The sequence below is a fragment of the Pseudophryne corroboree genome, chromosome 7 (genome assembly GCF_028390025.1).
Source record: "Pseudophryne corroboree isolate aPseCor3 chromosome 7, aPseCor3.hap2, whole genome shotgun sequence".
NCBI classification, from domain to species: Eukaryota; Metazoa; Chordata; class Amphibia; order Anura; family Myobatrachidae; genus Pseudophryne; species Pseudophryne corroboree.
This window is the reverse complement of record NC_086450.1, coordinates 353,403,031-353,429,803: the sequence shown is the minus strand read 5'-3', so window position 1 is coordinate 353,429,803 and position 26,773 is coordinate 353,403,031. Positions and strand designations below refer to the sequence as shown.

Below are 26,773 nucleotides of genomic sequence, written 5' to 3'. Positions count from 1 at the left end.
ATACCTCTATTCACCTGTTTTATGCAATGGGTGTAGTCTGAGTAGATAGTTGCTGCAAAGATGCCAGAAGCTTGATCTACTGTATCAGAGAGGTAACTCCAACTTGCACCTGCTCCACACTATCTGTATACTCAACTTGAGGGGAGCACTACACAAGTTACACTGATGAACATACAGTAGTCACTCTGCCCAACGTCTCTCATCAGTTGGTTCACAACACCACCAAAGGGAATTTTACACTGTGCCTAGGGAATTTTGAGCTTTGTACATGATTTTCATTGTGTGAAAGTAACAACTACTGTACACTTTAAATGTACAATTAGTAGAGATGAGCGGGTTCGGTTCCTCGGGATCCGAACCCCCCCGAACTTCACCCATTTTACACGGGTCCGAGGCAGCCTCGGATCTTCCCGCCTTGCTCGGTTAACCCGAGCGCGCCCGAACGTCATCATCCTGCTGTCGGATTCTCGCAAGATTCGTATTCTATATAAGGAGCTACGCGTCACCGCCATTTTCACTCATGCATTGGAGATGATAGCAAGAGGACGTGGCTGCGTTCTCTCAGTTTCTGTGTTCAGTGTGCTGCAAATATCTGTGCTCAGTGTGCTGCAAATATCTGTGCTCAGTGTGCTGCAAATATCTGTGCTCAGTGTGCTGAAAAACGCTCCATATCTGTGCTGCATTGTAGTATATAGTAGGAGGACAGTGCAGAATTTTGCTGACCACCAGTATATATATAGCAGTAAGGTACAGTAGTCCATTGCTCTACCTCTGTGTCATCAAGTATACTATCCATCCATACCTGTGCTGCATTTTAGTTGTGCAGCAGTATATAGTAGGAGGACAGTGCAGTATGTTGCTGACCACCAGTATATATATAGCAGTACGGTACAGTAGTCCATTGCTCTACCTCTGTGTCGTCAAGTATAGTAACCATCCATACCTGTGCAGCATTTTAGTTGTGCGCAATAGATAGTAGGAGGACAGTGCAGAATTTTGCTGACCACCAGTATATATATAGCAGTACGGTACAGTAGTCCATTGCTCTACCTCTGTGTCGTCAAGTATACTATCCATCCATACCTGTGCTGCATTTTAATTGTGTGCAGTATATAGTAGGAGGACAGTGCAGAATTTTGCTGACAACCACTATACATATAGCAGTACGGTACAGTAGTCCATTGCTCTACCTCTGTGTCGTCAAGTATACTGTCCATATGTGTGCTGCATGTGCTATTTGGGGACTATTTTTTGAAGTGCCATCCTGTCTGACACTGCAGTGCCACTCCTAGATGGACCAGGTGTTTGTGTCGGCCACTTGTGTCGCTTAGCTTAGCCATCCAGCGACCTTGGTGCACCTCTTTTTTTCTTTGCATCATGTGCTGTTTGGGGACTATTTTTTAAATCTGCCGTCCTGTCTGACACTGCAGTGCCACTTCTAGATGGGCCAGGTGTTTGTGTCGGCCACTTGGGTCGCTTAGCTTAGCCATCCAGCGACCTTGGTGCACCTCTTTTTTTCTTTGCATCATGTGCTGTTTGGGGACTATTTTTTAAATCTGCCATCCATTCTGACACTGCAGTGCCACTCCTAGATGGGCCAGGTGTTTGTGTCGGCCACTTGGGTCACTTAGCTTAGCCATCCAGCGACCTTGGTGCACCTCTTTTTTTCTTTGCATCATGTGCTGTTTGGGGACTATTTTTTAAATCTGCCATCCTGTCTGACACTGCAGTGCCACTCCTAGATGGGCCAGGTGTTTGTGTCGGCCACTTGGGTCGCTTAGCTTAGCCATCCAGCGACCTTGGTGCACCTCTTTTTTTCTTTGCATCATGTGCTGTTTGGGGACTTTTTTTTGAAGTGCCATCCTGTCTGACACTGCAGTGCTACTCCTAGATGGGCCAGGTGTTTGTGTCGGCCACTTGGGTCGCTTAGCTTAGCCATCCAGCGACCTTGGTGCACCTCTTTTTTTCTTTGCATCATGTGCTGTTTGGGTACTATTTTTTAAATCTGCCATCCTGTCTGACACTGCAGTGCCACTCCTAGATGGGCCAGGTGTTTGTGTCGGCCACTTGGGTCACTTAGCTTAGCCATCCAGCAACCTTGGTGCACCTCTTTTTTTCTTTGCATCATGTGCTGTTTGGGGACTATTTTTTAAATCTGCCATCCTGTCTGACACTGCAGTGCCACTTCTAGATGGGCCAGGTGTTTGTGTCGGCCACTTGGGTCGCTTAGCTTAGCCATCCAGCGACCTTGGTGCACCTCTTTTTTTCTTTGCATCATGTGCTGTTTGGGGACTTTTTTTTGAAGTGCCATCCTGTCTGACACTGCAGTGCTACTCCTAGATGGGCCAGGTGTTTGTGTCGGCCACTTGGGTCGCTTAGTTTAGCCATCCAGCGACCTTGGTGCACCTCTTTTTTTCTTTGCATCATGTGCTGTTTGGGGACTATTTTTTAAATCTGCCATCCATTCTGACACTGCAGTGCCACTCCTAGATGGGCCAGGTGTTTGTGTCGGCCACTTGGGTCACTTAGCTTAGCCATCCAGCGACCTTGGTGCACCTCTTTTTTTCTTTGCATCATGTGCTGTTTGGGGACTATTTTTTAAATCTCCCATTCTGTCTGACACTGCAGTGCCACTCCTAGATGGGCCAGGTGTTTGTGTCGGCCACTTGGGTCGCTTAGCTTAGCCATCCAGCGACCTTGGTGCACCTCTTTTTTTCTTTGCATCATGTGCTGTTTGGGGACTATTTTTTGAAGTGCCATCTTGTCTGACACTGCAGTGCTACTCCTAGATGGGCCAGGTGTTTGTGTCGGCCACTTGGGTCGCTTAGCTTAGCCATCCAGCGACCTTGGTGCACCTCTTTTTTTCTTTGCATCATGTGCTGTTAGGGTACTATTTTTTAAATCTGCCATCTTGTCTGACACTGCAGTGCCACTCCTAGATGGGCCAGGTGTTTGTGTCGGCCACTTGGGTCACTTAGCTTAGCCATCCAGCGACCTTGGTGCACCTCTTTTTTTCTTTGCATCATGTGCTGTTTGGGGACTATTTTTTAAATCTGCCATCCTGTCTTACACAGCAGTGCCACTCCTAGATTGGCCAGGTGTTTGTGTCGGCCACTTGGGTCGCTTAGCCATCCAGCGACCTTGGTGCACCTCTTTTTTTCTTTGCATCATGTGCTGTTTGGGGACTATTTTTTAAATCTGCCATCCTTTCTGACACTGCAGTGTCACTCCTAGATGGGCCAGGTGTTTGTGTCGGCCACTTGGGTCACTTAGCTTAGTTATACAGCGACCTCGGTGCAAATTTTAGGACTAAAAATAATATTGTGAGGTGTGAGGTGTTCAGAATAGACTGGAAATTAGTGGAAATTATGGTTATTGAGGTTAATAATACCATGGGATCAAAATGACCCCAAATTCTATTATTTAAGCTGTTTTTGAGTTTTTTTTGTAAAAAAAAACACCCGAATCCGACAAAAAAATTTCAGGGAGGTTTTGCCAAAATGCGTCTGAATCCAAAACATGGCCACGGCACCGACTCCAAAACCAAAACACAAAACCCAAAAAATTTCCGGTGCACATCACTAACATTTAGTAATAATGTTTGTTTACTAGTAATCATTTGTTGCATCTTATTCATTTACATACAGATTGTCATGAGCCACCACTGTGGCTCATTCCCATTTATGTTTTTATGCTGTGAGTCTGTTGTATTTTTGTTAGCATTCCAGGTTTTCTTATGTACTTGTTTGGGGTACTGTTGCGTTCCGTCTTTGGTGAGTCTGTGTAACTGCAGCCTGTCTCCTGTATGTGTGGCCTGTGCAGTCTCACCTGTCAGATAATTAGGCTATTAACTTGTGTCTGGTTTTCCAGCTGCAGTTAATCAGTGTTCAGGAGGCTTGTTCTTTTCCAGCCATCCTGATTGGGGCTTGCTCCCTTTATTACCCAGCTTGCACTTCATCTGACACTGGTTATAGCTTGAAGCTTATTGTTCCAGATAGTACCTGTGTCCGGTCCCTGTTCCTTGGTGAATCTAGAATCTGTACAGTCATGCTATTACATTACCTGTGATACACAGTCCAGTTATACCCCTTTCACATCGCACTGAAAACCCGGTACAGACACGGAAGGGTTCTTACCGGGTTGATTACCGGGTCAGGCGCAGTGTGAATGGGAGCCGTTCCGATGCGAATCGGCTCCCATTCACAGCATAGGCAGAGGCGGCGCAGGAGATGAGCTCATCTCCCGGCGCCGCCTCCACCCCCGCCCCTGCTGCTGCTGCTCCCTCCGCTGCTATGGCAACCGACCCGGTATATTGCCGGGTCGGAAAGCCAGCAGAGGAGCGCAAATGCCGGATCCCACCCGGTAAGTACACGTTTGTCTTACCGGGTAGGATCCGGCATTTGCGATGTGAATGCGGTATAAGAATCCTGTGTACCCTGTCTTGCCAGAATTCTAAGTTCATTACCTGTCACCTAAGTTCCTGATTGTGCATGTGAGACCTAGCCTGGAAATACTTTCAGACAGCACCAGCCTTACCTTGTCTTGTCTTGCTTTGTCCTGCCTTGCCTGGAATCCAGGGGTCTCCTGCAGCTAAGTAATCTTGTTATCTGTACCTTGCCTTGCTCTGCCAAGCTCTTTTAGGAACTCACTGCTAAATTATTTATTATTCATACCATCCTGTGCATTGTACATGTATATATGGTATTGTTGCTAATAACATCCTGTGCATTGTAGCATATACATATTGATTGTATTAAGATTATATTCAAACCTGTGCATTGCTGCACTCATGTGCATTTGGTTACTTCTATCTGTCCACGTATAGTGCAGAAGTATCTAGATAGGGTTCAGTGTACATCTCACCGTACTGCAACCTACTCTTGCCCAGCCTCCAATAGCCACCTTGTCTATGCATAAAACCTGGGGGCATCTGAGTATGGGGTGGACCTAATCTGTCCTGGAAAATTGAGCGTCACTAAGAACCATCAGATAGCCCATAGCACACTGTAGTCCGCATAACACTGATATAAGCAGATATTTTATATTGTACTGTACCTGTTTCTTTATCACTGCAAGGCACATTCAAAAAGTTGTTATTGTTCACATTATAGTAGCCTACAAATGAAAAAGGAAACAATTGTTAGTTGATATACTTAAGATAAAAAAAAGACAATTGGGAACTCCTTGTGACCTGGATCAGTATCAGATGATTTTTGATATTCATTTTTAAATGTTACTAAATGTGTGTTTTAGCCCTGGAAACCCAATGTTGATTAAGATAAATTTGAATCAATTTGAAATAACTAAAAAATTATGAAACTCTACCTTTAGTACATACTGTATATCCCTTAGGGTAATGCTGTATGTCTCAAACGGGATGTAGTTATGTGACCGGTGGTCAGGAGACTGCCAGTCACAATACTGGCACCTACATCCCGGACCCTCACTATCCCGATGGTCGCCATGCTGACCAACAGGGACTATTCCCACTCATTGGTGTCCACAAAACCCATGAGTGGGAATAGAACCTGTGGCGAGCGCAGCTTGCCACCGAGACCACAAGAGGCTTCATTGTGCTCGCTCTAAATGCCGGGATCCCGCCGTCGGTATTGTGACCGGTCTCCTGACCGCCGGTCACACATACCCAACCCTCTCAAACCCCTTTTTACTTACATAATGCAGAACCTGCAACAACAGCCTTCTGCAGGAGCAGGGCCGTCTTAACAGCAGTGTGGGCCCCTGGGCACAGCAATACACTGGGGCCCCTACCCATCCTCCATGGGTGGGGGTGCTATCAACGACAGCTTTGATATCCCACGGGCGGTAGGGGGTGTTCTAGCTTCCGCTCAGCATGTAGGACCTGGAGCAGTAATTTCTGCTAATTACTCCTTTACTGCACAGATGGGGCGGGAGGGAGAACACTAAACTGTAGAATGTGGCATTGGGCTGAATGAAGGGGCCCCGGTACATGACTTCCAGGGTGGTATGGGGTGTTTAATATGTAAGGGAGGGGTCGATAGTGGAGTGGGCTTCATTTTCATCATTTTCTGGTGGGAGGGCAGCTTGCTTGACTGCAGATATGTCAAGTTCCTGGAAAAATATTTCTTAGCTTTGCATGGGATAAAAAAATTAGAGTGTCTCACCTGTCAGGAGGTTCTGGGGAATTGGGGATCAGAGTTCAGAAGCTAGAACAATCCACCAACAAATATACAAAACTGCATATTAGGCGTGTGGAGCTTGAGCAGGGACCAGCTGCTTGAAGGCTGATATCTCTGGTTCTGAGCATAGTAGAGACAAACTGCTAGTGTCCACCGAAAGGGAAGAGTCACAGCTTTTGAAATGTACCATCAGAAAAACTCTATGTCATACAGAGCCTGAGATATCTTGATGGTAATAGCAATTAACAGACTTGGATGGGGACCACTGCTTTGAACTAGGATATCTCTGGTTCCCTAGGGCCGATTTTAAAAAATCTGGTACCCCTGGAAAGAGGGGACCCTCAGCTATCAGCCTAGGGCCCTTATACTCCTGGGGCCCTTGGGCAAGAGCCCATTGAGCCCATACGAAAAGACGGCCCTGTGCAGGAGTATGCAACAACAGCCTTCTGCAGAAGATATTGTATCACAGATATCTATTGCAAAAGGGTAGTAATTAGCGCTGTAGACCACAGTCCCATTTCTTCTCAGTAGGATCTGCCAGCATCAGACTGGCTGACCAGGGATCCGCTTTCAGTCCATTTATGCCGGGACAATGTTTAGAAGCATCCAGCTCTGTACACCCGCTATCTGCATTGCAGGTGAGAGTGCAGAGAACCGGTGGTCTCTAAACATTGTTCCGGCATAAGTGGACTGGAAGTGATTCCCCGGTCAGCAAGTCCAACACAAGGCTCTGCATCCTGAACCCTTTTGTGTGAAGCTTCAAAAAGTATAATCTTTCTGAGCATGTGTCCTCATTACACTAACGTGTAAGCTGCTTTACACCTATAATAACTATCACTTCACTTCTAAGATCTTTGCAGCATGCTGTCAGAAATGCTGCACCTGCAAGATAAATTATATAGATAGCTGGGGTGTTTTAAGAATAACAGCACTAATACAAGCATTGATATGGATTGATAAAAATTGCAGTATCACTGAGATTATTGATACAGTACAGAGACACCTTATGGTCATTTGAGATAAAAACGAGTACGCTACCAGCATTAAACAACAAGCGGGGGGAGTGCATAGAGGTAGCGAGCAATGGTGCTACCGCTGCCCATTAATAGACGAAGCCCAGGGTTTAAAATGAGGGTAGAGGGAGTTGGTGCTCTTTCTACCCGTTGCTACAGCTGGGTGAGGTGGTGACGGCGATTAATATCAGACAAATGGGAAAGCTGTGGATGCAGAAGGCTGCGCTATGCATCGCTACAACACCATGCAGCCTCCCGCAGCAAGGATATATAGGGACACATCTGTAGAAACGTGGGTCCATGCAACACGCTAAAAATTAGTTAAATGCAGAATAATTCTAAACATAATTTACTATCATCCAACTAGCATAATGTGTGCATATTTAGGGTAAATTAGCACCTGATGGTCTTATTTTAATAGAAAATACATATTTCCACAGAAATGTTATATATCAATATTGCCCTTGTATTTAAATAATGATACTGGTGTTCCTTTAAGGGGTTGTCCACTTTTATCGAGAATTTGTAATAAACATCTGTGGGAGAAATCTATATGTAATTCATATGGAAAAACCTCTATTTTTTGTGCTTTCTGCTTGCTTCCAAAGTCTTTATGGTTACTTCTATAATATCTCCTCTCTTTTATCTCGATTGTATCTATCCATGTTGTTAAGGAAGCTAACTGAAATCATTGAAATCAGTAAGGTAAAGTGTCATTTGTTCTGGTCACCTTGTTCATTGTGTAGTGCTTTTTAACATCATTAGCATCAAATCACTATTTAATCAATGATAAAAACAATCTTTCAGAACATACTGTAGGTGACAATTCCCATTATAAACTTAAACCAAAAGCGAACTACTGAAATATGTGTAAATGTGTATAAAACCCCAAAGTGCATGGTTCTTCTCTGGGGATGTAGTTGATTTGTCGGCAGTCGGGATCCCAGCGGTCAGTTTACGGACGCCGGAATCCCGACCGCTGACAATGCCAACAGTCGGCATGCCCACTAACAGGGACTATTCCCACTCATAGGTGTCCATGACACCCATAGAGTGGGAATAGAACCTGTGGCGAGCACAGCTCACCACCGAGCCTGCTGCATGGCAAGCACAGTGAGCCCGCAAGGGGCTTCGTTGCGCTCGCACCCCCATCGGCATTTTGGCAGCCGGGATACCGGGGTCAGTATGCTGACCTCCAGGATCCTGGCCGCTGGTGTTACAGTCCCAACTCCTTATCTGAACTAAACTAAAACAATGTGCACATTAATAATGGAGAATAAATTAGCATTACCAAAGACTAACTGCTAAGCAAATATTTTAAAAAAAGTAATTTCATTTAGATAAGTTAAAACATAATTTAAAAGTCTATTATTAATTCTGTAATTATATATAAGAGAAAGTCAAAATAATATAGTATTTCAGAGTACTTGAATAATAATAATAATAATAATAATAAGTATTATTATTATTATTATTATTATTGCACTGGTTCTTTTTTTCAAACAATCATGAAACTTTATGCTGGTTCTTACAATATTGTGGTGTGAAAATCAATTCATATTTTAACCTGAGCTACTATATGTGTATTTCTAAGTATTAAATTGCTGGTAATGTCAAAAAGTGCTGCAACACTTTGCAATCCCCAACATCATCAATTTTCCTTTGCGCCCCATAGAAGTATGCATAAAATTGGTGATGAGATGGTGAGCTTATTATAACCCCATTAAGGACTGCAATAAGGATCTGCTATAGAGCTGTACAATTCCTAGTCCATATATAACACTCAGTTCAAAATCTTTCAATTTAGAAGGGTTTTAAACACTGTACCTTATTTTACAATTTATTCAGTACAGACCGTAATACATACCAGTAGAACCTGTCGATGGAGAGATTTGTGGATATCTTGTAGTCCACGCTGAAGCACACTCATAGAAAATCAGTAGTAGGGCTATACTGTGATACATCATGTTAATTTCTACTATAATAATCTAGTTTACTTCCTCGAGCCTTATATAAGCTGCTGCACCTGCTGATACACCCGGAAAAAAATATACATACCGAGAATCTATTCAATAAAAGACTTGTTTAGGTCATGCTATTTATCATATACTATTAAGTTCCATAGTTGTCACAACATAATGAAGAATTTTCTGTGTATTAGACTGCTCAATGCGTGTGATACATTTCCCAGGAAGGTTTTCTTTCCTATAGAGAAACAGCTAATTATAAAAAGTAAATTCATTATGAGCAGGGCCAGCTCAAGGCCTAGTAGCACCCTGAGTGAGAACATTTCGAAGACCCCCCCCCCCCCCCATGTGCGTGCCAAAGGTGCGCGCGCGTTCCAGGAAAAGTGAGCGTGGCTTCGCAACTTCATATTATCAAACTATAAATAAATATATTTTCACACCCCCTCTACGCAAACAATTAGCAGCCTTACACATAACAGCTACAGTAGTGTTCCGTGTTCCTTACACATAATGTCTCCAGTATAGTGTCAGATACACATAATGACCCCAGTAGTTCAGGGCCAGATAGACATGATATGCCCCCCAGCAGTGCCAGATAGATATGATATGCCCCCCAGCAGTGCCACATAGACATGATATGCCCCCCCAGCAGTGCCACATAGACATGATATGCCCCCCAGCAGTGCCACATAGACATGATATGCCCCCCAGCGCCACATAGACATGATATGCCCCCCAGCAGTGCCACATAGACATGATATGCCCCCCATCAGTGCCAGATACACATGATATGCCCCCCAGCAGTGCCAGATACACATGATATGCCCCCAGCAGTGCCAGATACACATGATATGTCCCCCAGCAGTGCCAGATACACACATGATATGTCCCCCAGCAGTGCCAGATACACACATGATATGCCCCCAGCAGTGCCAGATACACACATGATATGCCCCCCAGCAGTGCCAGATACACATGATATGCCCCCCCAGCAGTGCCAGATACACATGATATGTCCCCAGCAGTGCCAGATACACATGATATGTCCCCCAGCAGTGCCAGATACACACATGATATGCCCCCCAGCAGTGCCAGATACACACATGATATGCCCCCCAGCAGTGCCAGATACACATGATATGCCCCCCAGCAGTGCCAGATACACATGATATGCCCCACAGTGCCAGATACATATATGCCCCCAGTGCCAGATACACATGTCCCCACAGTGCCAGATACATATATGCCCCCAGTGCCAGATACACATGTCCCCACAGTGCCAGATACATATATGAACCCACAGTGCCAGATACATATATGCCCCCACAGTGGCAGTTACATATATGCCTCACAGTGCCAGATACATATATGCCCCCAGTGCCAGATACACATGTCCCCACAGTGCCAGATATGCCCCCAGTGCCAGATACATATATGCCCCCAGTGCCAGTTACATATATGCCCCAGTGCCAGATACACATGTCCCAACAGTACCAGATACTATATGCCCCAGAGTGCCAGATACACATATGTCCCCAGTGCCAGATACACATGCCCCCACAGTGCCAGTTACATATATGCCCCACAGTGCCAGATACATATATGCCCCCAGTGCCAGATACACATGTCCCCACAGTGCCAGATATGCCCCCAGTGCCAGATACATATATGCCCCCAGTGCCAATTACATATATGCCCCAGTGCCAGATATACATGTCCCAACAGTGCCAGATACTATATGCCCCACAGTGCCAGATACACATATGTCCCCAGTGCCAGATACAGATGCCCCCACATTGCCAGATACATATATGCCCCCAGTGCCAGATACACATGTCCCCACAGTGCCAGATCTGCCCACAGTGCCAGATACACATGTCCCCACAGTGCCAGATCTGTCCACAGTGCCAGATACACATGTCCCACAGTGTCAGTTATGCCCCCAGTGTCAGATACACATGTCCCTAATTCAGTGCCAGATATGCCCCCAATGCCAGATACACATGTCCCCAATGCAGTGCCAGATATGCCCCCAATGCCAGGCTCCAATATGGCGACGAGAACTAGCAGCGCCCATTAAGTGTGGCGCCCTGTTCGGCCGCTCTATTGGAACATGCCTGGAGCCGGGCCTGATTATGAGTTCACTGCAGTGTGGCAAAGCATTCTCTATTTTCTGCCTATACTTAGGGGCCTGATTCTGAGTGACACACAATACTGATGTTCACGGAGTTGAACAATCTTTTGCTATTGTACATGCCTGAAAATCCCTAAAATCATGTACGGTTAAGGCTATGTGTATGCACAGAGATGGCAGGTGTGTAATATGGATTGGAAATGTGCTGGGTGCTCCAGGGCTATGATTGGGAAGTGGCTATTCAGAGAGATGCGCTGTCTTATGGGCTGAAGCTTTGCCTAGTGCACCTAGAAACCATGCAACAGCTGTGACCTCAGTGGCAAACGCAGGCTTTCTAGAGGGGGGTTTCCAAACACAAACCACAATTTTCCACTCTGCGGAACAATGGAGTAAGTGCAGGAGTCTAGGTGAGCGTTAGAAGAACATAGTAACTAGAGATGAGCGGGTTCGGTTTCTTTGAATCCGAACCCGCACGAACTTCACTTTTTTTTTCACGGGTCCGAGCGACTCGGATCTTCCCGCCTTGCTCGGTTAACCCGAGCGCGCCCGAACGTCATCATGACGCTGTCGGATTCTCGCGAGACTCGGATTCTATATAAGGAGCCGCGCGTCGCCGCCATTTTCACACGTGCATTGAGATTGATAGGGAGAGGACGTGGCTGGCGTCCTCTCCATTAGAATAGATTAGAAGAGAGAGAGAGAGAGAGAGAGAGAGATTGTGCAGACAGAGTTTACCACAGTGACCAGTGCAGTTGTTGTTAAGTTAACTTTTATTTAATATATCCGTTCTCTGCTATATCCGTTCTCTGCCTGAAAAAAACGATACACAGCAGTCACACAGTGTGACTCAGTCTGTGTGCACTCAGCTCAGCCCAGTGTGCTGCACATCAATGTATAAAAGCTTATAATAATTGTGGGGGAGACTGGGGAGCACTGCAGGTTGTTATAGCAGGAGCCAGGAGTACATAATATTATATTAATTTAAAATTAAACAGTGCACACTTTTGCTGCAGGAGTGCCACTGCCAGTGTGACTAGTGGTGACCAGTGCCTGACCACCAGTATAGTAGTATATTGTTGTATACTATCTCTTTATCAACCAGTCTATATTAGCAGCAGACACAGTACAGTGCGGTAGTTCACGGCTGTGGCTACCTCTGTGTCGGCAGTCGGCACTCGGCAGGCAGTCCGTCCATCCATAATTGTATAATTATATACCACCTAACCGTGGTATTTTTTTTTCTTTCTTTATACCGTCGTCATAGTCATACTAGTTGTTACGAGTATACTACTATCTCTTTATCAACCAGTGTACAGTGCGGTAGTTCACGGCTGTGGCTACCTCTGTGTCGGCAGTCGGCAGGCAGTCCGTCCATCCATAATTGTATTATTATAATATATACCACCTAACCGTGGTTTTTTTTTCATTCTTTATACCGTCATAGTGTCATACTAGTTGTTACGAGTATACTACTATCTCTTTATCAACCAGTGTACAGTGCGGTAGTTCACGGCTGTGGCTACCTCTGTGTCGGCAGTCGGCAGGCAGTCCGTCCATCCATAATTGTATTATAATATATACCACCTAACCGTGTTTTTTTTTTTCATTCTTTATACCGTCATAGTGTCATACTAGTTGTTACGAGTATACTACTATCTCTTTATCAACCAGTGTACAGTGCGGTAGTTCACGGCTGTGGCTACCTCTGTGTCGGCAGTCGGCAGGCAGTCCGTCCATCCATAATTGTATTATAATATATACCACCTAACCGTGGTTTTTTTTTCATTCTTTATACCGTCATAGTCAGTCATACTAGTTGTTACGAGTATACTACTATCTCTTTATCAACCAGTGTACAGTGCGGTAGTTCACGGCTGTGGCTACCTCTGTGTCGGCACTCGGCAGGCAGTCCGTCCATCCATAATTGTATTATAATATATACCACCTAACCGTGGTTTTTTTTTCATTCTTTATACCGTCATAGTGTCATACTAGTTGTTACGAGTATACTACTATCTCTTTATCAACCAGTGTACAGTGCGGTAGTTCACGGCTGTGGCTACCTCTGTGTCGGCAGTCGGCAGGCAGTCCGTCCATCCATAATTGTATTATAATATATACCACCTAACCGTGGTTTTTTTTTCATTCTTTATACCGTCATAGTGTCATACTAGTTGTTACGAGTATACTACTATCTCTTTATCAACCAGTGTACAGTGCGGTAGTTCACGGCTGTGGCTACCTCTGTGTCGGCAGTCGGCAGGCAGTCCGTCCATCCATAATTGTATTATAATATATACCACCTAACCGTGGTTTTTTTTTCATTCTTTATACCGTCATAGTCAGTCATACTAGTTGTTACGAGTATACTACTATCTCTTTATCAACCAGTGTACAGTGCGGTAGTTCACGGCTGTGGCTACCTCTGTGTCGGAACTCGGCAGGCAGTCCGTCCATCCATAATTGTATTACAATATATACCACCTAACCGTGGTTTTTTTTTCATTCTTTATACCGTCATAGTCAGTCATACTAGTTGTTACGAGTAAACTACTATCTCTTTATCAACCAGTGTACAGTGCGGTAGTTCACGGCTGTGGCTACCTCTGTGTCGGAACTCGGCAGGCAGTCCGTCCATCCATAATTGTATTACAATATATACCACCTAACCGTGGTTTTTTTTTCATTCTTTATACCGTCATAGTCAGTCATACTAGTTGTTACGAGTATACTACTATCTCTTTATCAACCAGTGTACAGTGCGGTAGTTCACGGCTGTGGCTACCTCTGTGTCGGAACTCGGCAGGCAGTCCGTCCATCCATAATTGTATTATTATAATATATACCACCTAACCGTGGTTTTTTTTTCATTCTTTATACCGTCATAGTGTCATACTAGTTGTTACGAGTATACTACTATCTCTTTATCAACCAGTGTACAGTGCGGTAGTTCACGGCTGTGGCTACCTCTGTGTCGGAACTCGGCAGGCAGTCCGTCCATCCATAATTGTATTATAATATATACCACCTAACCGTGGTTTTTTTTTCATTCTTTATACCGTCATAGTCAGTCATACTAGTTGTTACGAGTATACTACTATCTCTTTATCAACCAGTGTACAGTGCGGTAGTTCACGGCTGTGGCTACCTCTGTGTCGGCACTCGGCAGGCAGTCCGTCCATCCATAATTGTATTACAATATATACCACCTAACCGTGGTTTTTTTATACCACCTAACCGTGGCAGTCCGTCCATAATTGTATACTAGTATCCAATCCATCCATCTCCATTGTTTACCTGAGGTGCCTTTTAGTTCTGCCTATAAAATATGGAGAACAAAAAAGTTGAGGTTCCAAAATTAGGGAAAGATCAAGATCCACTTCCACCTCGTGCTGAAGCTGCTGCCACTAGTCATGGCCGAGACGATGAAATGCCAGCAACGTCGTCTGCCAAGGCCGATGCCCAATGTCATAGTACAGAGCATGTCAAATCCAAAACACCAAATATCAGAAAAAAAAGGACTCCAAAACCAAAAATAAAATTGTCGGAGGAGAAGCGTAAACTTGCCAATATGCCATTTACCACACGGAGTGGCAAGGAACGGCTGAGGCCCTGGCCTATGTTCATGGCTAGTGGTTCAGCTTCACATGAGGATGGAAGCACTCAGCCTCTCGCTAGAAAACTGAAAAGACTCAAGCTGGCAAAAGCACCGCAAAGAACTGTGCGTTCTTTGAAATCCCAAATCCACAAGGAGAGTCCAATTGTGTCGTTTGCGATGCCTGACCTTCCCAACACTGGACGTGAAGAGCATGCGCCTTCCACTATTTGCATGCCCCCTGCAAGTGCTGGAAGGAGCACCCGCAGTCCAGTTCCTGATAGTCAGATTGAAGATGTCAGTGTTGAAGTACACCAGGATGAGGAGGATATGGGTGTTGCTGGCGCTGGGGAGGAAATTGACCAGAAGGATTCTGATGGTGAGGTGGTTTGTTTAAGTCAGGCACCCGGGGAGACACCTGTTGTCCGTGGGAGGAATATGGCCGTTGACATGCCAGGTGAAAATACCAAAAAAATCAGCTCTTCGGTGTGGAGGTATTTCACCAGAAATGCGGACAACAGGTGTCAAGCCGTGTGTTCCCTTTGTCAAGCTGTAATAAGTAGGGGTAAGGACGTTAACCACCTCGGAACATCCTCCCTTATACGTCACCTGCAGCGCATTCATAATAAGTCAGTGACAAGTTCAAAAACTTTGGGTGACAGCGGAAGCAGTCCACTGACCAGTAAATCCCTTCCTCTTGTAACCAAGCTCACGCAAACCACCCCACCAACTCCCTCAGTGTCAATTTCCTCCTTCCCCAGGAATGCCAATAGTCCTGCAGGCCATGTCACTGGCAAGTCTGACGAGTCCTCTCCTGCCTGGGATTCCTCCGATGCATCCTTGCGTGTAACGCCTACTGCTGCTGGCGCTGCTGTTGTTGCCGCTGGGAGTCGATGGTCATCCCAGAGGGGAAGTCGTAAGCCCACTTGTACTACTTCCAGTAAGCAATTGACTGTTCAACAGTCCTTTGCGAGGAAGATGAAATATCACAGCAGTCATCCTACTGCAAAGCGGATAACTGAGGCCTTGGCATCCTGGGTGGTGAGAAACGTGGTTCCGGTATCCATCATTACTGCAGAGCCAACTAGAGACTTGTTGGAGGTACTGTGTCCCCGGTACCAAATACCATCTAGGTTCCATTTCTCTAGGCAGGCGATACCGAAAATGTACACAGACCTCAGAAAAAGAGTCACCAGTGTCCTAAAAAATGCAGCTGTACCCAATGTCCACTTAACCACGGACATGTGGACAAGTGGAGCAGGGCAGGGTCAGGACTATATGACTGTGACAGCCCACTGGGTAGATGTATGGACTCCCGCCGCAAGAACAGCAGCGGCGGCACCAGTAGCAGCATCTCGCAAACGCCAACTCTTTCCTAGGCAGGCTACGCTTTGTATCACCGCTTTCCAGAATACGCACACAGCTGAAAACCTCTTACGGCAACTGAGGAAGATCATCGCGGAATGGCTTACCCCAATTGGACTCTCCTGTGGATTTGTGGCATCGGACAACGCCAGCAATATTGTGTGTGCATTAAATCTGGGCCAATTCCAGCACGTCCCATGTTTTGCACATACCTTGAATTTGGTGGTGCAGAATTTTTTAAAAAACGACAGGGGCGTGCAAGAGATGCTGTCGGTGGCCAGAAGAATTGCGGGACACTTTCGGCGTACAGGCACCACGTACAGAAAACTGGAGCACCACCAAAAACTACTGAACCTGCCCTGCCATCATCTGAAGCAAGAAGTGGTAACGAGGTGGAATTCAACCCTCTATATGCTTCAGAGGTTGGAGGAGCAGCAAAAGGCCATTCAAGCCTATACAATTGAGCACGATATAGTAGGTGGAATGCACCTGTCTCAAGTGCAGTGGAGAATGATTTCAACGTTGTGCAAGGTTCTGATGCCCTTTGAACTTGCCACACGTGAAGTCAGTTCAGACACTGCCAGCCTGAGTCAGGTCATTCCCCTCATCAGGCTTTTGCAGAAGAAGCTGGAGGCATTGAAGGAGGAGCTAACACGGAGCGATTCCGCTAGGCATGTGGGACTTGTGGATGCAGCCCTTAATTCGCTTAACAAGGATTCACGGGTGGTCAATCTGTTGAAATCAGAGCACTACATTTTGGCCACCGTGCTCGATCCTAGATTTAAAGCCTACCTTGGATCTCTCTTTCCGGCAGACACAGGTCTGCTGGGGTTGAAAGACCTGCTGGTGACAAAATTGTCAAGTCAAGCGGAACGCGACCTGTCAACATCTCCTCCTTCACATTCTCCCGCAACTGGGGGTGCGAGGAAAAGGCTCAGAATTCCGAGCCCACCCGCTGGCGGTGATGCAGGGCAGTCTGGAGCGACTGCTGATGCTGACATCTGGTCCGGACTGAAGGACCTGACAACGATTACGGACATGTCGTCTACTGTCACTGCATATGATTCTCTCAACATTGATAGAATGGTGGAGGATTATATGAGTGACCGCATCCAAGTAGGCACGTCACACAGTCCGTACTTATACTGGCAGGAAAAAGAGGCAATTTGGAGGCCCTTGCACAAACTGGCTTTATTCTACCTAAGTTGCCCTCCCACAAGTGTGTACTCCGAAAGAGTGTTTAGTGCCGCCGCTCACCTTGTCAGCAATCGGCGTACGAGGTTACATCCAGAAAATGTGGAGAAGATGATGTTCATTAAAATGAATTATAATCAATTCCTCGGCGGAGACATTGACCAGCAGCAATTGCCTCCACAAAGTACACAGGGAGCTGAGATGGTGGATTCCAGTGGGGACGAATTGATAATCTGTGAGGAGGGGGATGTACACGGTGATATATCGGAGGGTGAAGATGAGGTGGACATCTTGCCTCTGTAGAGCCAGTTTGTGCAAGGAGAGATTAATTGCTTCTTTTTTGGGGGGGGTCCAAACCAACCCGTCATATCAGTCACAGTCGTGTGGCAGACCCTGTCACTGAAATGATGGGTTGGTTAAAGTGTGCATGTCCTGTTTTGTTTATACAACATAAGGGTGGGTGGGAGGGCCCAAGGATAATTCCATCTTGCACCTCTTTTTTCTTTTCTTTTTCTTTGCATCATGTGCTGATTGGGGAGGGTTTTTTGGAAGGGACATCCTGCGTGACACTGCAGTGCCACTCCTAGATGGGCCCGGTGTTTGTGTCGGCCACTAGGGTCGCTAATCTTACTCACACAGCTACCTCATTGCGCCTCTTTTTTTCTTTGCGTCATGTGCTGTTTGGGGAGGGTTTTTTGGAAGGGACATCCTGCGTGACACTGCAGTGCCACTCCTAGATGTGCCCGGTGTTTGTGTCGGCCACTAGGGTCGCTAATCTTACTCACACAGTCAGCTACCTCATTGCGCCTCTTTTTTTCTTTGCGTCATGTGCTGTTTGGGGAGGGTTTTTTGGAAGGGCCATCCTGCGTGACACTGCAGTGCCACTCCTAGATGGGCCCGGTGTTTGTGTCGGCCACTAGGGTCGCTAATCTTACTCACACAGCTACCTCATTGCGCCTCTTTTTTTCTTTGCGTCATGTGCTGTTTGGGGAGGGTTTTTTGGAAGGGACATCCTGCGTGACACTGCAGTGCCACTCCTAGATGGGCCCGGTGTTTGTGTCGGCCACTAGGGTCGCTTATCTTACTCACACAGCGACCTCGGTGCAAATTTTAGGACTAAAAATAATATTGTGAGGTGTGAGGTATTCAGAATAGACTGAAAATGAGTGTAAATTATGGTTTTTGAGGTTAATAATACTTTGGGATCAAAATGACCCCCAAATTCTATGATTTAAGCTGTTTTTTAGTGTTTTTGGAAAAAAACACCCGAATCCAAAACACACCCGAATCCGACAAAAATAATTCGGTGAGGTTTTGCCAAAACGCGTTCGAACCCAAAACACGGCCGCGGAACCGAACCCAAAACCAAAACACAAAACCCGAAAAATTTCAGGCGCTCATCTCTAATAGTAACAACCCTAAACATTGGTCTTTTTATATACTGGAAACTGTACAGTATAGGCTGTATCAAACATATTTAAATAATATAATTAAGTGGTCAGGAAAAAGTTAAACATCCCATAATAAATAAATACACAAACATAATAGAACCAGAACTGCACTTTCCAAACACACACATTCTCCCACCTCATGGTAAGGCTCCTGTCTCTTATTCCTGGTAGCTACTCTCTGGTCTAGAGCACAGTTCTGGACCACACACACACAGCAAACTTGGTAGAAGAAGCTGCTACCACTGGGCATGTGCAGCAGTTCTCCTCTGACCCTTAAACTGCACGATGTGGCAGCAGCACTAGTAACTGTATTATACATCATTGCTATTGTGGTCATAATTTGAGCCACTTGCCAAGAGGAGGGGGGTTTCTGGGCAACCAGAGACCCCCCCCCCCCCCCCCCCGCGTTTGCCTATGGACCTGATACCATAGAGCTGATTCTGGGTCATACGATGCTCTCCATCTTCTTTCTGGAAGTTTCTCCAATATAGAGAACTACTGCAGTGTGCATTATTATTATTTTGACTGTCTTTTCACTTCTTTCACTTTTGCATTCATTTTATTCATTCTTGCTTTATTTTTCCTAGTTTTACTTTATTATTTATTCTTTGTGGGTTTTTTTGTTAATTTCATCTTTTTTGTTTTTTTTATTTTTCTCTGTATGTCTCCCTTTTTTATTGATTGCTTTTACCTTCCATGGAGATGCCATGTCCCCAGGGGCGTCGGAATGGGGGGGGGGGGGGGCAAGGGGGCAGCTCGCTCCCCTCAAAATATGAGAGAGGCGCCAATCCACCCGCGCCAGTATGCAGCCGCTGCGTCCAGCTTCAAGTTCAGCGCTGCCCGCGCTGCTATATTAGAAGTGTTACTATAACTTTACATGGCGGGCAGCGCTGATGCAGCCTTCCCCGCAGAGCCGATCTGCGGTGCGGCGCTACGTCCCGTCCCCGCTCCCCACTGCAGCGGCGGCAAGGTAGGCGCATCAGAGCAAAGCCACAGACGGGCAGCTGAGCGACGACTCAGCTGTCCAATAATGTATGAACCATGCATCATGCCGCCCGTCTATTTGCTGGGGGCGCAGGCTGCAGGGAAGGACTGGGATCCCTGGCAGCTTGTGGATCACGGAGCCAGGGTCCAGCGTTATTTGGGTGGTGTGTGACCGAGAGCAATAAAAAGAAAGGCTGGCAGTATTGTTTATAATTTATATATATATATATATATATATATATATATATATACTGTACATTATGTGTATATCTATCTATCTATCTATCTATCTATCTATCTATCATGTAGGTTCAGTATGAAAAGCCGGCATCCCAATATACCGACGCCGGCATCCCAATCATGGCAATGCAGACAAGGGTGCGCAGAGTACTCTAACCACCCATGTTCACAGCCTAACCCCAACCTTCCTACTGGTGGCTAACCCTAACCTCCGCCCCCCCCCCCCCCCCTTTGCGCAGCCTAAACCCAATCCCCCCCCCCTCCCCCCGGAGTGTGCCTAAACTTAACACCCGCTCCAGCACACTAAACCTAAACCGGCAGTTCATACTTACCTTCGGAACCTTGGCTGTCAGGATATCTTCGTCTGGATCCTGATCTCTTCAGGATTCTGGCATCGGTATTGCAGCTGGTGGGTCTCCGGTGTTGGTATTACAGCTGCCAGGATCCTGAACGCATACTGTATGTATATATGTGTGTATATATGTGTGTGTGTGTGTGTGTGTGTATATATATAGATAGATAGATAGATAGATAGATAGATAGATAGATAGATAGATAGATAGAATTCATCTGCCTGCTCTTTATTAGGGGCCCTACTGTCTGAAGTTCCCCGGGCCCCCCATGGCCTTAATCTGGCTTTGCTTCCCCGTGTGCTCCGTTCCCCCCACCTCGTAAACCTGCCGTGTCTGCGCTCTGCGAAGACGTGCTGCCCGTGACCGCAGAGGTAAGCAGCAGCATAGCTTCTGGCTGTGGGGAAAGAGTAGGGAGAGGAGCAATGAGGAGCTGGAGGCACTCTATCTAGTAGGGATGAGCGGGTTCGGTTCCTCGGAATCCGAACCCGCCCGAACTTCATGTTTTTTTACACGGGTCCGAGCGACTCGGATCTTCCCGCCTTGCTCGATTAACCCGAGCGCGCCCGAACGTCATCATCCCGCTGTCGGATTCTCGCGAGGCTCGGATTCTATCGCGAGATTCGGATTCTATATAAGGAGCCGCGCGTCGCCGCCATTTTCACACGTGCATTGAGATTCATAGGGAGAGGACGTGGCTGGCGTCCTCTCCGTTTATAGAGAAGAGAGTGAGACAGTAGAGAGAGACACAGTAGTAATTTTGGGGAGCATTAGGAGGAGTACTAGTTACTTGCTGAAGTGATAGATAGTGTGACTGTATATTATCTGACTAGTGGGGGAGACACTGACAGTGGGGAGCAGTTAGAGTCTGAGAGCAGGACTCAGGTGTACATATAACGTACAGTGCACACTTTTGCTGCCAGAGTGCCACACTGCCATTGTGACCACACTGACCACCAGTATAATATATATTGTTATTGTCTGCTTAGGAGTACTACTTGCAAGTTGCTGATAGTGTGACCAGTGACCTGACCACCAGACACCACCAGTTTAATATATATATATATATATATATATATATAATTGTATATAATATATATATTTAATATTGTATACCACCTACTAGAGATGAGCGGGTTCGGTTTCTTTGAATCCGAACCCGCACGAACTTCACTTTTTTTTTCACGGGTCCGAGCGACTCGGATCTTCCCGCCTTGCTCGGTTAACCCGAGCGCGCCCGAACGTCATCATGACGCTGTCGGATTCTCGCGAGACTCGGATTCTATATAAGGAGCCGCGCGTCGCCGCCATTTTCACACGTGCATTGAGATTGATAGGGAGAGGACGTGACTGGCGTCCTCTCCATTAGAATAGATTAGAAGAGAGAGAGAGAGAGAGAGATTGTGCAGACAGAGTTTACCACAGTGACCAGTGCAGTTGTTGTTAAGTTAACTTTTATTTAATATATCCGTTCTCTGCTATATCCGTTCTCTGCCTGAAAAAAACGATACACAGCAGTCACACAGTGTGACTCAGTCTGTGTGCACTCAGCTCAGCCCAGTGTGCTGCACATCAATGTATAAAAGCTTATAATATTTGTGGGGGAGACTGGGGAGCACTGCAGGTTGTTATAGCAGGAGCCAGGAGTACATAATATTATATTAATTTAAAATTAAACAGTGCACACTTTTGCTGCAGGAGTGCCACTGCCAGTGTGACTAGTGGTGACCAGTGCCTGACCACCAGTATAGTAGTATATTGTTGTATACTATCTCTTTATCAACCAGTCTATATTAGCAGCAGACACAGTACAGTGCGGTAGTTCACGGCTGTGGCTACCTCTGTGTCGGCAGTCGGCACTCGGCAGGCAGTCCGTCCATCCATAATTGTATAATTATATACCACCTAACCGTGGTATTTTTTTTTCTTTCTTTATACCGTCGTCATAGTCATACTAGTTGTTACGAGTATACTACTATCTCTTTATCAACCAGTGTACAGTGCGGTAGTTCACGGCTGTGGCTACCTCTGTGTCGGCAGTCGGCAGGCAGTCCGTCCATCCATAATTGTATTATTATAATATATACCACCTAACCGTGGTTTTTTTTTCATTCTTTATACCGTCATAGTGTCATACTAGTTGTTACGAGTATACTACTATCTCTTTATCAACCAGTGTACAGTGCGGTAGTTCACGGCTGTGGCTACCTCTGTGTCGGCAGTCGGCAGGCAGTCCGTCCATCCATAATTGTATTATAATATATACCACCTAACCGTGGTTTTTTTTTCATTCTTTATACCGTCATAGTGTCATACTAGTTGTTACGAGTATACTACTATCTCTTTATCAACCAGTGTACAGTGCGGTAGTTCACGGCTGTGGCTACCTCTGTGTCGGCAGTCGGCAGGCAGTCCGTCCATCCATAATTGTATTATAATATATACCACCTAACCGTGGTTTTTTTTTCATTCTTTATACCGTCATAGTCAGTCATACTAGTTGTTACGAGTATACTACTATCTCTTTATCAACCAGTGTACAGTGCGGTAGTTCACGGCTGTGGCTACCTCTGTGTCGGCACTCGGCAGGCAGTCCGTCCATCCATAATTGTATTATAATATATACCACCTAACCGTGGTTTTTTTTTCATTCTTTATACCGTCATAGTGTCATACTAGTTGTTACGAGTATACTACTATCTCTTTATCAACCAGTGTACAGTGCGGTAGTTCACGGCTGTGGCTACCTCTGTGTCGGCAGTCGGCAGGCAGTCCGTCCATCCATAATTGTATTATAATATATACCACCTAACCGTGGTTTTTTTTTCATTCTTTATACCGTCATAGTGTCATACTAGTTGTTACGAGTATACTACTATCTCTTTATCAACCAGTGTACAGTGCGGTAGTTCACGGCTGTGGCTACCTCTGTGTCGGCAGTCGGCAGGCAGTCCGTCCATCCATAATTGTATTATAATATATACCACCTAACCGTGGTTTTTTTTTCATTCTTTATACCGTCATAGTCAGTCATACTAGTTGTTACGAGTATACTACTATCTCTTTATCAACCAGTGTACAGTGCGGTAGTTCACGGCTGTGGCTACCTCTGTGTCGGAACTCGGCAGGCAGTCCGTCCATCCATAATTGTATTATTATAATATATACCACCTAACCGTGTTTTTTTTTTCATTCTTTATACCGTCATAGTGTCATACTAGTTGTTACGAGTATACTACTATCTCTTTATCAACCAGTGTACAGTGCGGTAGTTCACGGCTGTGGCTACCTCTGTGTCGGCACTCGGCAGGCAGTCCGTCCATCCATAATTGTATTACAATATATACCACCTAACCGTGGTTTTTTTATACCACCTAACCGTGGCAGTCCGTCCATAATTGTATACTAGTATCCAATCCATCCATCTCCATTGTTTACCTGAGGTGCCTTTTAGTTCTGCCTATAAAATATGGAGAACAAAAAAGTTGAGGTTCCAAAATTAGGGAAAGATCAAGATCCACTTCCACCTCGTGCTGAAGCTGCTGCCACTAGTCATGGCCGAGACGATGAAATGCCAGCAACGTCGTCTGCCAAGGCCGATGCCCAATGTCATAGTACAGAGCATGTCAAATCCAAAACACCAAATATCAGAAAAAAAAGGACTCCAAAACCTAAAATAAAATTGTCGGAGGAGAAGCGTAAACTTGCCAATATGCCATTTACCACACGGAGTGGCAAGGAACGGCTGAGGCCCTGGCCTATGTTCATGGCTAGTGGTTCAGCTTCACATGAGGATGGAAGCACTCAGCCTCTCGCTAGAAAACTGAAAAGACTCAAGCTGGCAAAAGCACCGCAAAGAACTGTGCGTTCTTTGAAATCCCAAATCCACAAGGAGAGTCCAATTGTGTCGTTTGCGATGCCTGACCTTCCCAACACTGGACGTGAAGAGCATGCGCCTTCCACTATTTGCATGCCCCCTGCAAGTGCTGGAAGGAGCACCCGCAGTCCAGTTCCTGATAGTCAGATTGAAGATGTCAGTGTTGAAGTACACCAGGATGAGGAGGATATGGGTGTTGCTGGCGCTGGGGAGGAAATTGACCAGAAGGATTCTGATGGTGAGGTGGTTTGTTTAAGTCAGGCACCCGGGGAGACACCTGTTGTCCGTGGGAGGAATATGGCCGTTGACATGCCAGGTGAAAATACCAAAAAAATCAGCTCTTCGGTGTGGAGGTATTTCACCAGAAATGCGGACAACAGGTGTCAAGCCGTGTGTTCCCTTTGTCAAGCTGTAATAAGTAGGGGTAAGGACGTTAACCACCTCGGAACATCCTCCCTTATACGTCACCTGCAGCGCATTCATAATAAGTCAGTGACAAGTTCAAAAACTTTGGGTGACAGCGGAAGCAGTCCACTGACCAGTAAATCCCTTCCTCTTGTAACCAAGCTCACGCAAACCACCCCACCAACTCCCTCAGTGTCAATTTCCTCCTTCCCCAGGAATGCCAATAGTCCTGCAGGCCATGTCACTGGCAAGTCTGACGAGTCCTCTCCTGCCTGGGATTCCTCCGATGCATCCTTGCGTGTAACGCCTACTGCTGCTGGCGCTGCTGTTGTTGCCGCTGGGAGTCGATGGTCATCCCAGAGGGGAAGTCGTAAGCCCACTTGTACTACTTCCAGTAAGCAATTGACTGTTCAACAGTCCTTTGCGAGGAAGATGAAATATCACAGCAGTCATCCTACTGCAAAGCGGATAACTGAGTCCTTGACAACTATGTTGGTGTTAGACGTGCGTCCGGTATCCGCCGTTAGTTCACAGGGAACTAGACAATTTATTGAGGCAGTGTGCCCCCGTTACCAAATACCATCTAGGTTCCACTTCTCTAGGCAGGCGATACCGAGAATGTACACGGACGTCAGAAAAAGACTCACCAGTGTCCTAAAAAATGCAGTTGTACCCAATGTCCACTTAACCACGGACATGTGGACAAGTGGAGCAGGGCAGGGTCAGGACTATATGACTGTGACAGCCCACTGGGTAGATGTATGGACTCCCGCCGCAAGAACAGCAGCGGCGGCACCAGTAGCAGCATCTCGCAAACGCCAACTCTTTCCTAGGCAGGCTACGCTTTGTATCACCGCTTTCCAGAATACGCACACAGCTGAAAACCTCTTACGGCAACTGAGGAAGATCATCGCGGAATGGCTTACCCCAATTGGACTCTCCTGTGGATTTGTGGCATCGGACAACGCCAGCAATATTGTGTGTGCATTAAATATGGGCAAATTCCAGCACGTCCCATGTTTTGCACATACCTTGAATTTGGTGGTGCAGAATTTTTTAAAAAACGACAGGGGTGTGCAAGAGATGCTGTCGGTGGCCAGAAGAATTGCGGGACACTTTCGGCGTACAGGCACCACGTACAGAAGACTGGAGCACCACCAAAAACTACTGAACCTGCCCTGCCATCATCTGAAGCAAGAAGTGGTAACGAGGTGGAATTCAACCCTCTATATGCTTCAGAGGTTGGAGGAGCAGCAAAAGGCCATTCAAGCCTATACAATTGAGCACGATATAGGAGATGGAATGCACCTGTCTCAAGTGCAGTGGAGAATGATTTCAACGTTGTGCAAGGTTCTGATGCCCTTTGAACTTGCCACACGTGAAGTCAGTTCAGACACTGCCAGCCTGAGTCAGGTCATTCCCCTCATCAGGCTTTTGCAGAAGAAGCTGGAGGCATTGAAGAAGGAGCTAACACGGAGCGATTCCGCTAGGCATGTGGGACTTGTGGATGCAGCCCTTAATTCGCTTAACAAGGATTCACGGGTGGTCAATCTGTTGAAATCAGAGCACTACATTTTGGCCACCGTGCTCGATCCTAGATTTAAAGCCTACCTTGGATCTCTCTTTCCGGCAGACACAGGTCTGCTGGGGTTGAAAGACCTGCTGGTGACAAAATTGTCAAGTCAAGCGGAACGCGACCTGTCAACATCTCCTCCTTCACATTCTCCCGCAACTGGGGGTGCGAGGAAAAGGCTCAGAATTCCGAGCCCACCCGCTGGCGGTGATGCAGGGCAGTCTGGAGCGACTGCTGATGCTGACATCTGGTCCGGACTGAAGGACCTGACAACGATTACGGACATGTCGTCTACTGTCACTGCATATGATTCTCTCAACATTGATAGAATGGTGGAGGATTATATGAGTGACCGCATCCAAGTAGGCACGTCACACAGTCCGTACTTATACTGGCAGGAAAAAGAGGCAATTTGGAGGCCCTTGCACAAACTGGCTTTATTCTACCTAAGTTGCCCTCCCACAAGT

At 46.2% G+C, this 26,773-nt stretch overlaps 1 protein-coding gene across 1 annotated transcript in view; it reads right to left on the bottom strand.

Moving 5' to 3' along the window:
- Positions 1-26,773, bottom strand: part of LOC134944183 (pancreatic secretory granule membrane major glycoprotein GP2-like) — a 110,710-nt gene that overhangs the window by 29,423 nt on the left and 54,514 nt on the right. Inside the window, exon 7 of the mRNA XM_063932759.1 lies at positions 5,056-5,115. Within this exon, the coding sequence (XP_063788829.1) occupies positions 5,056-5,115 (60 nt within the window). The remainder of the gene's footprint in view (positions 1-5,055; positions 5,116-26,773) is intronic.